At 45.7% G+C, this 19,551-nt stretch overlaps 1 protein-coding gene across 1 annotated transcript in view; it reads right to left on the bottom strand.

The window, feature by feature from the left end:
* The window catches only part of SNX2 (sorting nexin 2), an 88,910-nt gene that overhangs the window by 38,221 nt on the left and 31,138 nt on the right, over nt 1-19,551 (bottom strand). The window contains exon 8 of the mRNA XM_069753567.1: nt 330-405. Within this exon, the coding sequence (XP_069609668.1) occupies nt 330-405 (76 nt within the window). The remainder of the gene's footprint in view (nt 1-329; nt 406-19,551) is intronic.

The raw sequence follows: 19,551 nt of genomic DNA, 5'->3' as shown, positions 1-19,551 counted from the left end.
TTCTAGAGAATTTGTTGCGCGGGCTTCATTACATACCATCTTCCCCCAGCATTTTTTTTTTTTTTTTTTTATAAAGATGCAGGTGTTGGCACAAAAAAAAAAAAAATCTAAAATTTGGCAACACTTTTGTACATCTTTAAGGATAATTTTTGACAATTCAAGCAGTGCTATACCACAGTTCTGTGGAAAACTCCTTGATAAAGCAGGGTTATGGAACATTAAAGCATGAATGTAGTTAAAAGCGGAATTCTAAGGAATCCGGCCAGAAGACATACAGAAAGAATATACAAAGTACAAGCAGAGAAATATAGGCACTGTACAATACTAACCTCCGAGCTCTCCAAGAACTGTCTAACGTCGGGATCTTGTAATAGTGCAGGGTGCTTCACAGTTCGTTGAAGATATCTGTTTTTTTAGAGAAAAATTATAATAGATTTGTCAGAAAACCTTTAGTTTCCTTTCAGAATCACTATTCGATGGGATAGCATACTAAAGATTACATATGTGAGCCATTGATTGCAAACATGTTACTTTCACACCCAAAAGAGTAAAATTTCCTAACAAATTCATGTCGTAAAAAAGGAAAGACCCCAGTGAAAGTCTTAGGAACAAAGTTAAAGTTTAGATGACAAAATTCTGATTAAAAAGAATTCTTAAAGTAACAGGTAATTTATATATATTTTATCTCTGCTATTAATCCACATACAAGTACCTTGACTGTCAGCAATAATAATTACAAAAATAATAATCCACCAGAGCCGTGCTGTTTTGCAAGTTGATCTCTCCATTTTGTCCATGGAATGATGTCAATGATGTCATCAGAGTGCTGTCCGCTAGTGTTTAATGGGTAGGACAATCTTGGATTTTTTTCCCCCCTAATATGGATGGCTCATTCATGGTAAAAATTGACAAATTGATGAAAATCGGATTCAGCACACAGAAAACAGCTCCGTGTCTCCTGAATTCATGGCTGGGCGGTCGCATCATACCACCGCTCAGCCATGCAATCCAGATGTAGCAGAGCTGGAGATCTTCCTGGGACAAATGGATTGTGGCACAGGTAAGGAATACGGCATTTTATTATGTTGAATTTCACAGTAATAAATGGCAAATAAAAGGAGTCTGTGTCTTTCTTTCTTTCTTTCAAGGACTTTATTCTGGCTGTGTAATTTTTACAATATGACTACGGGGTTAGTAATGGGGACGTCTTGTAAACGCCTCTCCATTACTAACATCTGGGTTTGAGGTCAGCAGCCATAAAACCCCCAACCGCACCAGACACGTGGGAACAGGGAAGCCAAGCGCCAGATTCTGAGCATCATATGGATGTGCAATTTCTTGGGCTGCAGAGGGCTGAAGTTCTTAGACTGGGAGGGAGCAATATCCCTTGCCCCCTCTCAATATCAGTCCACAGCTGTCCGTTTTGCTGCTTAGAAATTATTGGGGGACCCTACATCTTTTTTTTTTAAGTGGTGCCTCGTAAAGTAACCAGTGTAGACTCGGAAACATCTGTAAGCGGTTATTAATAGCCTGGGAACCTTTTGGGATACTGGCCCCTTTCCCAGATTATTAACATCAGCCCCCAGAAGGGCTTTCCCTCTGCGGGTTATGAAAATTACGCAGTAGCCCACATTTATATTTAAATATTTTATACATGATGTACATAGTGGGTGCCGAATACAACTGTCATAATTGTCACCCTGAACTCAGGAAGCACCCAGCGTCTGGAAACAACGCGAACTGCACCGCCTTTCCCAGGCACTGATACAGGTCACACTGATGACAAGTATGTAACACAAGCACACTGATAGCTCTGGTATTAGTGCACCAGTACCGGAAATATCAGGACGTGTGAAAGAGGTCTTAGAAGATTTCCTCTAGTGAACAGCGATCTTCAAGTCTGACCGCAGATTCTCAATTGGATTAAGGTCTGGGCTTTGACTAGGCCACTCCAAAACATTTACACATTTCCCATTAAATGACTCAAGTGTTGCTTTAGCAGTATGCTTTGGGTCATTGTCTTGTTGGAAGGGGAACCTCTGTCAGCCTGTCACTGACAGGCTGAAACAGGGTTTGTTTAAGAATATTCCTGTATTTTGCAAAATTGATCTTCCCCTTAACTCAATTTTCCCTGTCCCTGCTGTTGAAAAATAACCCTACAGCATGATGCTGCCACCACATTTCACTTTTGGGGTAGTGTTCTTGGGGTAATGAGCTGTGTTGGTTTGGCACCTGACATAGCGCTTACTTTAATGGCCAAAAAGTTCAATTTTGGTCTCATTTGACCACAGCACCTTCCTACATACATTTGGGGAGTCTCCCACATGTCTTTTGGCAAACTCAAAACTAGCCTTAAAATTTGTGTAAGTAAAGGCTTTTCTCTCCAAATATTTCCAGAACAAGTCACCTCTATGGAGTGTATGGCTTATGGTGGTTGTATGGACAGATACTCCAGTGTCTGCTTGGAAACTCTGCAGCTACTTCAGGGTTACCTTTGGTCTGCTACCTCTCCGATTAATGCCCTCCTTGCCGGGGCTGAGAGTTTTGGTGGGCAACCCACTCTTAACAGGTTTGTTGTGGCACCATGCACTTTCCATTTGATAATGCACTTAATGGTGTTCTGGGGGCCCTCAGAGATTGGATTATTTAAAAAAAAAAAAAAAAAAAAAAAAAAAAAAAGCAAGCAGCGTTCGAGGTCCGTCCAAAACTAATGGCACATCGCAGACGCATGCCAAAAATGCGATGCGTTAGGGATCCGTTAGCACATTGCAGTCAATGGGTGCGCTAACGGATCCGTTACATAGCATTAATTGCGACAATTGTGCCATGTAACGGAGTCCGTTAGCGGACACCCACTAACGCAATGTGAACCTAGCCTTATACTTAACTTTGACCTTGACTAGTTTGGAGATCTCCTTCACCTTCATGGTGCTTGTTTAGTGGTGCTGCAGCCTCTGTGGCCTTTCAGAACACTGTGTGACACTTACATTGCACACAGGAGGGCTTCCTTTCACTAAGCATTTAGCTTTTGAAGGCATTTGCTTGCACCAATAAATACCATCACAAAATAGGGATTTTTGTGTACTCACCGTAAAATCCTTTTCTCCGAGCCACTAATTGGGGGACACAGAACCATGGGTGTTATGCTGCTGTCGCTAGGAGGCTGACACGAAGTTGAGACAAAAAAAAGTTAGCTCCTCCCCTGCAGTATACACCCTCATGCTGACTTCCAGAGACCAGGTTCAGTGTAAAAGCAGTAGGAGATCATTAACAACATATTACATAATATTAGAGTATAACAGAGTAAGTCAAGAACCAAATAAGGAAAGAGCCATAAGGCTAACAGGGTGGGTGCTGTGTCCCCCAATGAGTGGCTCGGAGAAAAGGATTTTACGGTGAGTACACAAAAATCCCTATTTCTCCTTTGCCACATTGGGGGACACAGAACCCTGGGACATCCCAAAGCAGTCCCTGGGTGGGGAACAATACAACCAAATATCTGTGTACCAACTGACTATAAATGCGCAATGGCCGCCTGCAGGGTACATCTGCCAAGGGCCGCATCCGCAGAAGATTGACTTTGAACATTGTAGTGCTTCGTGAAAGTATGCAGGCTGGACCATGTTGCGGCCTTGCAAACCTGCTCTGCCGACGCCTGGTGCCGAATGGCCCAGGAAGCACCCACTGACCGAGTTGAGTGTGCCCTAGTCCCCGCCGGGATAGGTCTGCCCCTGATCCGATAAGTTTCTTGAATAGCTGATCGGATCCATCTGGCTATCGTGGCTTTAGAAGCAGCTAAACCCTCTCTGTGACCCTCCGGGAGCACAAAGAGGGAGTCCGATTTGCGGAAGGGGGCTGTCCTAGAAATGTACCTCCTGAGGGCCCTTACCACGTCCAAGGTGTGAAGGGCCTTTTCAACCCTTTATCTTGGCTGTGGGCAGAAGGAGGGAAGAACAATATCTTTATTAAGTTGGAAGGATGAAACCACCTTGGGAAGAAAAGACGGAGATGGATGTAGGACTACTTTGTCCTGGTGGAAGGAAAGGAAGAGCGCCCGGCAGGACAGCGCGGCCAACTCTGAGACTCGCCTGATAGAGGTTACTGCCACAAGGAAGGTGACTTTCCAGGAGAGAACAATCAGCGAGACATCCTGCAGAGGTTCAAAAGGGGACTCCTGAAGAACACTCCAGACCAAATTGAGATCCCAAGTCTCTAACGGCATTCTATAGGGGGGTACTACGTGGGAGACCCCCTCAACAAAAGTCTTGACTTGCAAGTCAGCAGCAATCTTACGTTGGAACAACACGGATAATGCAGAGATCTGACCCTTGAGGGAACTGAGCGCCAGCCCAAAATCCAAGCCGGACTGGAGAAATTTCAGAATGGATGGAATTGACAAAACGAGACGATGTCCACGGAGCCTGAACCATGAGAAGAAGGCTTTCCAGGTGCGGTGATAGATGCGAGCGGAAGACGTCTTGCGAGCGCTTATCATGGTGGCAATGACTTGCTGGGAGAAACCAGCTTGAGTTAGGATCCAGGTTTCAACAGCCAAGCCGTTAAACGTAGGGCCCCTGAGCTCTGGTGGTAGATCGGCCCTTGGCGAAGCAGATCTGGGCGGTTGGTAACTGCCAGGGAACGTCGGATACGAGTTGAACGAGCTCCGCGTACCACGCGCAACGTGGCCAATCTGGGGCGACTAGGATCAAAGGAACCCCCTCCATCTTGATTTTCCGGATTACCTTCGGTAGTAAAGGAAGCGGAGGAAACACGTACGGGAAGTGGAACCGATGCCATATATCAGATATCAGTGCGTCCACTCCAATGGCCTGGGGATCCCGAGAACGTGCTATGAAGTTGGGAACTTTTGCGCTCAGTCTGGACGCCATCAGATCCGTGTCCGGAGTTCCCCAGCGAAGGCAAATCTGCTGGAAGACCTCCGGATGGAGTTCCCACTCCCCCGAGGCGAGACCCTGAGGGCTGAGAAAGTCCACAGCCCAGTTCTCGATGCCTGGAATGTGCACCGCAGAAATGGTGGAACGGTTGTTTTCGGCCCAACGGAGAGTGTGGGAGACCTCCCGCAACACCGCCCTGCTGCGGGTCCCCCCCTGATGGTTGATGTACGCCACAGCTGTGACATTGTCTGATTGAATTCGAATTGCGTGACCCGCGAGGAGGAAGTGGAAACGTCTCAGGGCAAATCTGATAGCTCGAATCTCCAAGATGTTTAATCGGAAATCTCGACTCCCGAATGGTCCAACGCCCCTGGGCAGTGTGGTGGCGAAATACCGCTTCCCCAACCGAGAAGGCTGGTGTAGGTAGTCACCACCAGCCAGTGAGTTGGGAGAAAGGACCTCCCCTGGCTGAGGGATGATTTCAAAGTCCACCATTTGAGCGCTTGCCTGATCCGCAGGGACAGAGGACATGGCCGATCGAGGAATAAGGGACTCCTGTCCCAGTTGTCCAGCAGAGCCTGTTGTAAGGGGCGGAGATGCAGTTGGGCGAAGGGAACCGCTCCCATTGCGGCCACCATTTTCCCCAGGATCCTCATGACAAACCGAATTGAATGAGGAAAGGGACGACAAAGCGTCCGGGTTCCCTGCTAAAGCGCTTGGGCCTTGGACCTAGGAAGCAGGACCAGCCCCTTGGACATGTCTAGGATCATGCCTAGGAAGGAGATCAGTCGGGCTGGAACAGGGGAGGACTTGTCCAAGTTGATCAGCCAGCACAGGCGTGAAAGAGTATCCAAGGTAATGCGGACGCTTGCTTCGCAGGCCTGATAGACGACCTTCTGATCAAAGGTCCGTCCTAAGTATAGCAACACGACCACTCCTCGGCAGTGAAGAATGGCCATAACCGCCGCCATGACCTTTGTGAATACCCTGGGCGCGGTGGCAAGGCCGAAGGGTAAGGCCGAGAATTGAAAATGGTCCTCCTGGATGGCAAAACGCAGGAATCTGATGAGGAGGGAAGACTGGGATATGGAGTTAAGCATCCTTGATGTCTATTGATGCTAGAAACTCTCCTCCATTGAGGAGATGACTGACCGGAGGGATTCCATCTGGAAGTGCCAGACCTTTACATACTTGTTTAGGAGCTTTAGATCCAAAATAGGGCGCACCATTCCTTCCTTTTTGGAACGACGAAGAGGTTTGAGTAAAAACCTCTGAATCTCTCGTGTTCTGGGACCGGAACAATGACCCCGTTTCGGCAGAGAGATTCGATGGCGCAGTGAAGTGCGTGAGACTGAGCTCCTGAACTTGGGAGACTAGAAGGAAAAAACCGTGCCGGAGGAGAGGCGGAGAATTCTATTTTGTAACAGAAGACATCAGGTCTCTGACCCATTCATCGTGGATGACGGAAAGCCAGACATGTTGAAAGAAGCAGGCGTCCGCCTACTTTGGTGGTGTCGACCGGAAGACTCCCCGAGTCATTGTGAAGGAAATCTGGAGGGCCTGGATCTGGGTTGCCTAGGCTTACTTCGCTAGGACTGATTCAGCCTGTATGAGGGCCGAGGGTCTCTGTCTGTACGTGGAGATCGCTCTGATCTGGACGAAGCTGTGGAGGAGGACCAGAATGGGCTACTGCGAAAGGGCCGAAAGCGAAAATGTTGCTGACGTTGAAAAGCAGTTTTAGGCCTGTGCTGCGGGAGGAATTTGCTTTTCCCTCCTGTAGCATCAGAAATAAGCTGGTCTAATTTTTCTCCAAACAGATGTCTGCTCTGAAAAGGCAGAGAAAACAGACTTTTTAGAAGAGGAATCCGCGCGCCACTCTCTAAGCCATAGTGCTCTCCTAATGGTGACGGCATTTGAGGCAGCAATTGCCGCACAGTTTGCTGCGTCTAAAGACGCGTACATCACAGTCTCCAGCCATAGCGATTTGTTTGGCAAGATTCGCCGCCTCAGATGGAAGAGCTTGGTCCTGAATGGATTTTGCAAGGGCATCTGCCCAGAAAACCATTGCTTTAGAGACCCATGCCGCAGCGAAGGAAGGGGATAGAGAGGAAACTGGCTTCATACAGTGAGCGAGCCAGGGAATCTATCTGACGTTCTGTGGGATTTTTAATCGAAGCCCCATCAGGTACGGATAAAAGCGTTTTAGTAGCCAAACGCAATACCGGAACTACTAGTGGAGGTTCCGTCCAATCTTTGACAAGATCTGCGGAAAAGGGATACTTCGTTTCCAGGGCCTTTTTTCCCATAAAGCGCTTATCCGGTCGCTGTGTCGCCGGACTATATCTAAAAAATCCGGGTGAGAGGCGAACACCCTATGCGATCGCTTGGTTCTTTTAAAAGATACCGCATGATCCGGAGCCGAATTAGGGTCATCAACCTTTTTTTTTTTTTTTTAATCAGATAGATTTTTATTATCCGCAAAGAATAAACAATCAGAATATTTCTCATGGCAAGGTTTCATTAAACATTTACAGATAACTTTTTCCCCCCGACCCAGAGCCCCTCCACCCCGCCCAACCCCAGAGACCTCAGCCAGAGCCACCCCACTTCCCATCATCATACAAACATTTGAATAAACATCCGTTATATTTCCATTGAATACTAGGTTCCCTATATTCTCATTTATCAAGTCCATCCACGGTTGCCACAGCTTGTGGAAGATGTCCAGCTTATTCCTTTTGGTGTAGATACTTTTCTCCAAAGTAAGTATATGCTCCGCTTGCTTAAGAAAGTCTCTTCTTGTTGGAGGTTCCTCTCTGATCCAAAATTTGGCGATCAATTTCCTAGCAATGAATAACAATCGTGCAATAGCTATTTTAAACATGTTGTCCGTAACAATTTCCTCCACATATCCCAATATGCAAGTCAGTGGAACCCTAGGGACAGAACATCCATACACCAGTTCAATACGATTTAAAACAACTATCCAGAAGCAGGACAGTCTAGGGCACTGCCACATCATATGCAATATCCCCGCCTGGGATTGTGAGCACCGAGGGCATTCCGAGTTCTGCCTAAGCCCAGCCTTGAACAACCTGTCAGGGGTTCTATAGGCCCTATGGATTACGAATAACTGTGATAGCCTTGAGGTTCACTCATTGATATCTTGGGCACATATTCTAGGACCGACTCCCATCTATCATTGTCAATTATTCCCAATTCAGCTTCCCATTTCCCTTTGACTCGGATGGGATATTTTTCCAGGAAAGAAAAAAGTAGAAACCCATATATTTTTGAAATTGCCCCCTTCGTGCAGCTATTCTTAAGGATATAGTCGAGCATGAGATCAATCTGTACCACTATGGCTCCCCTTTTATTCTGTGCCTGATAAGCATGAGAGATACGATTATACTGGAACAATTCAGACCGTGGCAACTGAAATTCTTCCTGCAACTCCTCAAATGTTTTAAGTCTGCCCTGACTTATCAGCTGCCCCGACTTATCAGCTGCCCCAGCCGTTTAATACCTGCTGCAGACCAAAAGTGAAAACCCTCCCTCTGCCTAAATTCCGGTAGATAAATGTTGTCCCAAATAGGTGAGAATCTGGTGAACCCACTCACTTCCCTAATGAGTTTGACTTTTTCCCATACTCTGTGAATTAATTTGATAGTGCACCCCTGTGAACCCATTTTTTTGAATTGTCCTCCCTCCAAACTGTCACTCAAAACGTCTGCCTGTAGTAAGAACCTCAAGCTATTAGGTATTTGCACACTCCCTGCCTCCTCCCCCCATCCTTTGAGATGTTGACACTGTGCTGCTAAGAAGTATAGCCATGGATTAGGAAGTGCAAGACCCCCCCTCTGTTTTGGCCCTCTGAAGCATCTCCTGTTTAAACCTAGGACTCTTTCCTCCCCATATTAATTCCCCAAACAAAGACCTAATCTTAAGGAATCTGCACGGTGTAATCCAAATGGGAGAGTTAAGGTACCTTCACACATAACGATATCGTTGCTATTTGTGACGTAGCAACGATATCGTTAATGAAATCGTTATGTGTGACAGCGACCAACGATCAGGCCCCTGCTGGGAGATCGTTGGTCGCTGAATAAAGTCCAGAACTTTATTTCGTTGCTGGACTCCCTGGAAACATCGCTGGATCGGCGTGTGTGACACCGATCCAGCGATGTCTTCACTGGTAACCAGGGTAAACATCGGGTAACTAAGCGCAGGGCCGCGCTTAGTAACCCGATGTTTACCCTGGTTACCATGCTAAAAGTAAAAAAAAACAAACACTACATAGTTACCTACAGCTGTCTGTCCTCCAGCGCTGCGCTCTGCACTCCTCCTGTACTGGCTGTGAGCCGGAAAGCAGAGCGGTGACGTCACCGCTCTGCTTTCCGGCTCCCAGACAGTACAGGAGGAGAGCAGAGAAGCAGAGCGCAGCGCTGGAGGACAGACGGCTGTAGGTAAGTATCTAGTGTTTGTTTTTTTACTTTTAGCATGGTAACCAGGGTAAACATCGGGTTACTAAGCGCGGCCCTGCGCTTAGTTACCCGATGTTTACCCTGGTTACCGGCATCGTTGGTCGCTGGAGAGCGGTCTGTGTGACAGCTCTCCAGCGACCAAACAGCGACGCTGCAGCGATTCGGATCGTTGTCGGTATCGCTGCAGCGTCGCTAAATGTGAAGGGGCCTTTATGTAGCACGTACAACAACTGTGGCATTACAATCATCTTTAAGAGGTTCACACTACCAACCACCGATAAATGTAATTTGTTCCATGCCGCAATCTTGGTACGAATTTTCTGCATTAATGGACTTAAATTCAGTTCCTCAAAGGTAGTTAGAGGAAGAGCAATCTGAATACCCAAATATTTGAATTTTTGAACAATCTTTAATTTTGTGGTTATCACCCTCTCTCCACTGCCAATACTGTCCCCCTCAATCAACAACATACAAGACTTATCCCAGTTTATTGTGAGACCCGAAAACCGACCAAACTCCTCAATCAAAGCAACCGCATTGCACAGGGACCTTTCAGAATTCTCCAGGAACAACAAAATATCGTCAGCATATAATGCAATTTTGTCTTCCCTCCTACCATAGATGAAACCTCTAACCTCCTGAGCACCTCTTATTTCAGCCGCTAACGGCTCCACGGCCAGAGCGAAGAGCAACGGGGACAGCGGACACCCCTGTCTGGTACCCCTAAACAGCGGGAAACTCTCTGACAAATTATTATTAACTCTAATTTTTGCCGTTGGGAACGAGTACAGCAACTTAACCCCAGGAGATGAATTTTGGACCAAACCCCAGGCGATCCAGTACCGACCACAAGTAACTCCACTCCACACAATCAAAGGCCTTGTGGGCATCTAAAGACACCACAACTCTTTTTCCGGCATTGTCTGCAGGAATTTGCATATTTAAAAATAGCCTTCTCAAGTTAATTGCCGTGGATTTATTGGGCATAAAGCCAGACTGGTCTGGGTGAATCAATTTATCGATCACTTGGGACAGCCTGTTCGCCAGGGCCTTAGCCAAAATCTTAATGTCAGCCGTTAGAAGTGAAATTGGTCTATACGACTCCGGCTGTTGAGGATCTTTATCAGCTTTAGGAATAACCACCACAATGGCCTCTCTCATTGATGGAGGCAGCACTCCCCTCTCCAACGACTCAGAGAACACTCGCTCCAATTTGGGCATTAACTCTGCATTAAGAATTTTATAAACCTCTACTGGGATACCGTCCGTCCCCGGAGACTTGCCCCCCGCCATATCCGCCAAAGCCGCCTTCAATTCTTCCTACCCAAGCGGTCTATTCATCCACTCCCTTTCCTCTCTACCTAGTCTGGGTAAGTCAACCTCTTTCAGATATCTATTCATTTCCTCAGGACTTTTATCCACCCTAGAGGAATATAATTTACTATAAAATCTCCGAAAAACGTCTAAAATTTCCCCCCCCGAGTAACCGTTTTACCTTCCTCTGTTCTTATGGAGTATACATGTGAAGAATCCCGCTGCGCAGAAACCACCACCGAGAGCAAATGTCCTACCTTCTCTCCCTCAGAATAAAATGTTTCCTTTTGAAAGGCTCTCAACCTATCTGCCCTACGCATATGGAGTTCATCGACCGCTACCTGAGCCGCCCTCATACGAAGTTGCGCTTCTCTTGAATTCTGAGAGGCCAGTGTCTCTTCCGCCACCCTCAGCTCCTCCATCACTGCATTGTCTTGAATTTTAGACTTAGTTTTATGTCTTGAGATGTCCCGGAATAAAATTCCTCTCAGGTATGCCTTCATGGTGTCCCACACTACAAGATTCCCCGCACTCCCTTCATTAATCCTGAAAAACTCCCCGAGTTCAGTTCCCACCTGTTCCATATCCAAATACTGTAGCCAGGAGGGGTGAAGTTTCCATCCCAACCCCGTCAGACCACTCTTCTCAGTCATTTGTACCGAGACCAGTACTGGGCTATGGTCCGATATTACTCTAGGCCTATACTCCACCTCATGTATTAGATTATTCACCCCCCCATTTCCCAAAGCCACATCAATGCGAGATAAAGATCCGTATGTTGCTGAATAACATGAATAGGCATATGTCCTAGGATTACGCACCCGCCACAAATCTATCCATCCTATTTCTTAATTTCCAAAAGGAGTAGAGTTCCCTTCACTTCTCAACTCCGCATGTCTACCCTTGTCCCAGTGATCATTAGATATATTGTTCACATCCCCCACTATAAGGAGGGGCACCCCATCCCACCTACCCGTAATTTCCAGAATCTCCTGTATCTTTTTCTTGGAATATGGTGGTGGAATATAAATTGACACAATACAAATAAACCTGTTAAATATCTTGCATACTAAAAACACAAATTGGCCGTCTTTATCGGTGGTTACCTCAATCTCTTCAAACGGAACACTAACGTGTATCAAAATTGACACGCCTCTGGCATAATTTGAGAACGTTGAGTGATACGCCTTTCTCACCCATCTCTTCTGTAGAATAGCAACCTTTTCCTTCACTAGGTGAGTTTCCTGCAGACATATCACTGAAGGCCTCTGTTTCAGTACATATTGGAAAATAGCTGTTCTTTTAGTAGCATTTGCAAGGCCCCTAACATTCCAACTTAGGATTTTAACCTCCCCACCCATTGTAGCTTATAGAAACAATGAATGAGTTCAAGCTCCCTAAGGTCTCAACCCCAACTCCCACCCCCTCCCTCCCTCCCCCCCACATCCCCAATTCCCAACTGAAATAACTCTCTCTCTCTCCCCTCTCTTAAGCCCAACCAACTCCTCTCTACTCTTAGAATATCAAAATAAACTCTCCCTCTCAATTTGAGATCTGGGAACGCTGTTTCACAGCCTAACGATAAAAACTCTGCGTTCCTTCAGCTCCCCCGCCCACCATAGCCAAAATGCAAATTCCGTTGCGCCGCCGAACACAACCTGATGATATCAAAATACCATAAAGTCACAGTATAAGTACCAGTTAACTATCAAACCAAACATAACAGTGAAGGGTTAACAATTGCCTCAGTAGCACTTAAATCAGCTTAGTATTGAGATCCAGCCATTGTGACGCCTCCTCTGGATTTTGGAAAAAATGCACCCGATCCAGAGCCACCACCGTTAATTTTGCTGGGTAAATCATTGAATAACAGACATCTAAGTCTCGCAACCTCCTCTTGACCTCTCCAAACTTCATCCGAAGCTTTTGGACCGCCGCAGAGTAATCCGGATAAAGGGAGACCCGATTACCATCAATGGTCAGCTCATCACAATTCCTGGCTTTCCTCAACAAAATGTCTCGGTCCTGATAGTTCAGAATTTTAGCCAAGATAACTCTTGGGACCGAGCCGGGGGGGGTGGGGGGGGGAGGGTCTGGTGCGCTCTTTCAACGGCAAACATCTTAGTAAGGCCATCTCCACCCACAGCGTTTTTTAGCCATGCCTCAATATAAGCCGTGGGGTTGCTCCCTTCCGCCTTTTCTGGGACCCCCACAATCCTTAGGTTGTTCCTGCGGGATCGGTTTTCAAGGTCATCAGTCTTAAACTCCAGATCAGCAATACGTTGAATATACTTTTTTTCCCTGTTTAACAATTCACCAATCCGATCTTCTGCACTCCCAACCCTTTCTTCCACCTCTTCCACTCTCTTTTCAACTTTACGCATAGCAATAACTTTAGGGTCATCAACCTTTAGCGCGTGATTGACAGCTTCAATGAGGGAATCCAGAGTCGATTGAAACTCCGGAGAATCCAGGTCCAAGGATGCCTCAGATTCACACTCAAGAGTCATGATCGCTACGAACCCCTGGAGAGGGTGAGCGAGAAGTGGAGCTACCAGAGGCTGAATGGCGTGGTGAATGCTCAGAAGACGTAGTGCGGATCCGTTTTTTGGATGTCCATACCTCCTTCAGGTGAGAGCGGCCCCTGCTGGCCGATGATTCCCCTGTAAGGGAGGGGTCTCAACCCAGGTAGATGAGTGCCCTGCTCCCCAGAGAGGTCATGAAGGGATTCAATCGCTTTGGCCAACAAAGCCGTGGATTGTGACAGTGACGCAGCCCACTCAGGGGGGCTAGATACACTGGGGTCGGTAGCGGCGGAGAGCTCCTGGGCACATTGGGCATCACAGGATGAGCAGAGAAGGGAGCTTTGAGGCCGTGGGAGAGGAGCCTGGCAGGTGGTACACGCAGTGGAAAAGGTGGTATGTACCTTTGTAGCCTTTTTAGCCCTTGACTGCGACATGATGTACCCCAATATAAGTAAAAAACACTGCTAGTGGAAGCGATGTGGGGTAAAGCTGCATGTAAGCACCTAGTGCAGTCTCCTTACCCAGGTCCTGTGTCCCGCAATCTGAAGATGATGGCACTGAGTAGGGGAAGACCGGCATCCAGGAGTGCCGACACGTGCAGAGGGCGGCCAGAGCTGCTATGCAGTGGGGAAAGATGGCTGCCGAGAGCTGGGAGATAGTCTCGCAAGGAGCGAGAAGTGCCAGGTCTGGAAGCGGAGTCGCACGAGTGATGCGGCCCGCATTAGGCCGAAGCCGGGGGCTAAATTTCTGGCTTCGGCCGGCGCGCACCACCGGGAAAGATGCCGCGGAGCCCTGTGGGGACCCTGCCGCTATGGATCCCTCCTATAACCGCTGGAAAACGACCCCTCCCGGGTGGCACTTACCCCGATATGAAGGGGATGGCAGATGCCGCAGGTCAGAGCTGTGCCCGGGATACTCAGGACGGTGCAGGGTTGGGGGAGCCTCTATCTACCATCACCTTAAAAGGGGGGTGGAGAGGAACCGTCCGCCTCCTTCCATCATCTGCTTTTTTCAGTGGTGATGCAGTGGGGGCTGCACGGATGCCACGATGGAGAGTGCCTTTGAGCATCTGAGGGTATAACCTGGTGGGCAGGGCAAAATGTCCGGCAATAGGCCTGGCTGCAGAAGAGGATACGTGGAGGTGACACTCCATGTGCTCGTCTGTTAAGGGAGGGAGGAGATTGTCGCCCCTAGAATCAACTCAGGAAGTGGCATCCCACGTCGCAATAGAGGATACGGAGAGGCGACACACTCCGTGCTCGCCTGTTGTTGGTTCGGGGAGATCGGAGCCTTGAAAGTTAAACAGTAAAAAAAAAATATCAAAAAATAAGAAAAAATTCTGGTCTGAATAGCAGACCCAGTGTGCCTCCTATGGACGCTAAGCTTGAACTGGGTCTCTGGAAGCCAGCATGAGGGTGTATACTGCAGGGGAGGAGCTAACTTTTTTTGTCTCAACTTAGTGTCAGCCTCCTAGTGACAGCAGCATAACACCCATGGTTCTGTGTCCCCCAATGTGGCGAAGGAGAAAGGGGTGAATACATGTGCACATGACAATTTCTAGTTATTTGAATCCATAAATTTAAAATTCATGTCTATATTTTTCTCACTTCACTAACAGTCTATTCAGTGCAGATGCATCCCACATATCCAATTACAAAAATATTTAAAACAGATTGAAATGGAACAAAATAGGTAAAAAGCAAAGGGGATGAATACTTTTGAAAGCCACTGTATAGCATGGTGTAATATATATCTATACACACTAATTACTTCCCTGCCTCTATACTTCTCTCTCTATATATTTTCATTCACAAAAAAGATGAAGACTGTATGCTCTTAGAAAAAAAAAAATAGTGGTTTATTAGCCCATATGAGCAATCTTGAAATTGTTCCAGAAAATTAAGTGTTTCCCAGATAATTATTGAAATTACAAGTTGATATACACGTTTATTTCCTGGGAATAACAAAAAATGCAAAATGGACATGGTTACATACAAAATTCCCAAAATGGACTGGTCAAAATTGTGGCCACCTTTAACTTGATATTTGGTTACACACACTTTGGAACAAATAACTGCAATAAATCACTTCCTATAACAATCAACAAGCTTCTTACACCTCAACTGGAATTTTTTTTAAACACTTTTTGTAAAATGCTCCAGGTCTGCCATATTTGAAGGGTTTTAACCCCTTAAGCCCCGAGGGTGGTTTGCACGTTAATGACCGGGCCAATTTTTACAATTCTGACCACTGTCCCTTTATGAGGTTATAACTCTGGAACACTTCAACGGATCCCAGTGATTCTGACATTATTTTCTCGTGACATATTGTACTTCATGATAGTTGTAAAATTTCTTCGATATAACGTGCGTTTGTGAAAAAAACGGAAATTTGGCGAAAATGTTGAAAATTTCGCAATTTTCCAACTTTGAATTTTTATGCAATTAAATCACAGAGATATGTCACACAAAATACTTAATAAGTAACATTTCTCACATGTCTACTTTACATCAGCACAATTTTGGAACCAAAATTTTTTTTTTGTTAGGGAGTTATAAGGGTTAAACGTTGACCAGCAATTTCTCATTTTTACAACACCAATATTTTTTAGGGACCACATCTCATTTGAAGTCATTTTGAGGGGTCTATATGATAGAAAATACCCAAGTGTGACACCATTCTAAAAACTGCACCCCTCAAGGTGCTCAAAACCACATTCAAGAAGTTTATTAACCCTTCAGGTGTTTTACAGGAATTTTTGGAAAGTTTAAATAAAAATGAACATTTAACTTTTTTTCATAAACAATTTACTTCAGCTCCAATTTGTTTTATTTTACCAAGGGTAACAGGAGAAAATGGACCCCAAAAGTTGTTGTGCAATTTGTCCTGAGTACGCAGATACCCCATATGTGGGGGTAAACCACTGTTTTGGCGCATAGTAGAGCTCGGAAGGGAAGGAGCGCCATTTGACTTTTCAATGCAAAATTTACTGGAATTAAGATGGGACGCCATGTTGCGTTTGGAGAGCCATGGATTGTGCCTAAACATTGAAACCCCCCACAAGTGACACCATTTCGGAAAGTAGAACCCTTAAGGAACTTATCTAGATGTGTGGTGAGCATTTTGACCCAACAAGTGTTTCACTACAGTTTATAATGCAGAGCCGTAAAAATAATTTATTTTTATTTTTTATTTTTTCCCACAAAAATGATTTTTAGCCCCCAGTTTTGAATTTTCTCAAGGGTAACAGGATAAATTGGACCCCAAAAGTTGTACAATTTGTCCTGAGTACGCTGATACCCCATATGTGGGGGGGAACCACTGTTTTGGCGCATGGCAGAGCTCGGAAGGGAAGTAGCGCCATTTGGAATGCAGACTTAGATGGATTGGTTTGCAGACGTCACGATGCATTTGCAGAGCCCCTGATGTACCCAAACAGTAAAAACCCCCCACAAGTGACCCCATACTGGAAACTAGACCTCCCAAGGAACTTATCTAGATGTATTGTGAGAACTTTGAACCCCCAAGTGTTTCACTACAGTTTATAACGCAGAGCCGTGAAAATAAAAAAATCTTTTTTTTCCCACAAAAATGATTTTTAGCCCCCCAAATTTTTATTTTCCCCAAGGGTAACAAGAGAACTTGGACCCCAAAAGTTGTTGTCCAATTTGTCCCGAGTACGCTGATACCCCATATGTGGGGGTAAACCCCTGTTTGGGCGCACGGGAGAACTCGGAAGGGAAGGAGCACTGTTTTACTTTTTCAACGCAGAATTGGCTGGAATTGAGATTGAACGCCATGGCGCGTTTGGAGAGCCCCTGATGTGCCTGAACAGTGGAAACCCCCCAATTATAACTGAAACCCTAATCCAAACATACCCCTAACCCTAATCCCAACAGTAACCCTAACCACACCCCTAACACACCCCTAACTCTAATCCAAACCCTAATCCCAACCGTAAATGTAATCCAAACCCTAACTTTAGCCCGCAACCCTAACTTTAGCCCCATCCCTAACTCTGACTTCAGCTCCAACCCTAGCCCCAACCTTAGCCTTAGCCCTAACCCTAACCCAACCCTAACGGGAAAATGGAAATAAACACTTTTTTTTTTAATTTTATTATTTTTCCCTAACTAAGGGGGTGATGAAGGGGGGGTTTGATTTACTTTTATAATGTTTTTTATACCGGATTTTTATGATTGGCAGCTGTCACACACTGAAAGATGCTTTTTATTGCAAAAAAGTTTTTGCGTCTCCACATTTTGAGACCTATAATTTTTCCATATTTTGGTCCACAGAGTCATGTGAGGTCTTGTTTTTTGCGGGAGGAGTTGACGTTTTTATTGGTAACATTTTCTGACACGTGACAGTTTTTGATCGCTTTTTATTCCGATTTTTGTGAGGCAGAATGACCAAAAACCAGCTATTCATGAATTTCTTTTGGGGGAGGCGTTTATACCGTTCCACGTTTGGTAAAATGGATAAAGCAGTTTAATTCTTCGGGTCAGTACGATTACAGCGACACCTCATTTATATCATTGTTTTATGTTTTGGCGCTTTTATACGATAAAAACTATTTTATAGGAAAAAATTATTTTGGCAACGCTTTATTCTCAGGACTATAACTTTTTTATTTTGTAGCTGATGCTGTATGGCGGCTCGTTTTTTTTGCGGGACAAGATGACGCTTTCAGCGTCAGATTATTTATATCCGTCTTTTTGATCACGTGTTATTCCACTTTTTGTTCGGCGGTATGATAAAGCGTTGTTTTTTGCCTCTTTTTTTCTTACGGTGTTCACTGAAGGGGTTAACCAGTGGGACAGTTTTATAGGGTCGTTACGGATGCGGCGATACTAAATGTGTACTTTTATTGTTTTTGTTTTTTAGATAAAGAAATGTATTTATGGGAATGAAATTTTTTTTTTCTTTATTTAGGAATTTTTTTTTAATACATGTGGAATTTTTTTTTTTTTACTTTTTGACTTTGCCCCAGGGGGGGACATCACAGATCACTGATCTGACAGTTTGCACAGCACTCTGTCAGATCAGTGATCTGACTTACAGTGCTGCAGGCTTACTAAGCGCCTGCTCTGAGCAGGCACTTGGTAAGCCACCTCCCTCCCTGCAGGACCCGGATGCCGCGGCCATCTTGGATCCGGGCCTGCTGCAGGGAGGGAGGTAAGGAGACCCTCGCAGCAACGCGATCACATCGCGTTGCTGCGGGGGTCTCAGGGAAGCACGCAGGGAGCCCCCTCCCTGCGCGATGCTTCCCTATACTGCCGGCACACTGCCATCATGTTTGATCGCGGTGTGCCGGGGTTAATGTGCCGGGGCGGTCCATGACCGCTCCTGGCACATAGTGCCGGATGTCAGCTGCGATAGGCAACTGACACCCGGCCGCGATCGGCCGCGCTCCTCCAGTGAGCGCGGCCGATCGCGTATGACGTACTATCCCGTCACTGGGAATTAAGTCCCAGGGCACCTTGACGGGATAGTACGTCATATGGGATTAAGGGGTTAAAGGTCTCTCCACAGGCGTTCAATGTGATTTAGATCAGGACTCATTGCTGGCCACTTCAGAACTCCAATGCTTTGCTTCTATCCATTTCTGAGCGCTTCATGAAGAGTATTTGGAATCATTGTCCTGCTGGAAGACCAATGACAAGTTGGGACACAAACCCATCTTTCTGACACGGAGCACTACATTGCAAACCAAAATTATTTGGTATTCAGATTTCATGATGCTTTGCACACAGTCAAGGCACCCAGTGCCAGAGGCAGCCCCAAAATATCTTTTAACCTCCATATTTGACTGTAGGTACTGTGTTTTTTTTGTAGGTTTCATTCTGTTTTTGGTAAACATTAAAATGATGTGCTTTACCAAAAAGCTCTAGCGTGGTCTCATCAGTTCACAAGATTGCTTTCCCAGAAGGATTTTGCCTTGCTTACATACAGGTGCTTCTCACAAAATTAGAATATCATCAAAAAGTTGATTTATTTCATTCAGTTCTGGAATATAATAAATGAAACTCATTATATAGAGTCATTACAAAGTGATTTATTTCAAGTGCTTATTTCTGCTAATGTTGACTATTATGACTTACAGCCAATGAAAATCCAAAAGTCATCATCTCCGTAAACACCAGCTTGAAAAATTATTTTAAAATCCGAAATATTGGACTACTGAAATGTATGTTCAGTAAATGCACTCAATACTTGGTCGGGGCTCCTTTTGCATCAATTACTACATCAATGCAGCGTGGTATGGAGGCAATCAGTCTGTAGCATTGCTGAGGTGTTATGGCAGCACAGGTTGCTTTGATAGCAGCTTCA

This window comes from Ranitomeya imitator, chromosome 1 (assembly GCF_032444005.1).
Source record: "Ranitomeya imitator isolate aRanImi1 chromosome 1, aRanImi1.pri, whole genome shotgun sequence".
In the NCBI taxonomy this organism is placed as follows: Eukaryota; Metazoa; Chordata; class Amphibia; order Anura; family Dendrobatidae; genus Ranitomeya; species Ranitomeya imitator.
This window is presented reverse-complemented; position numbering and strand designations above follow the sequence as displayed.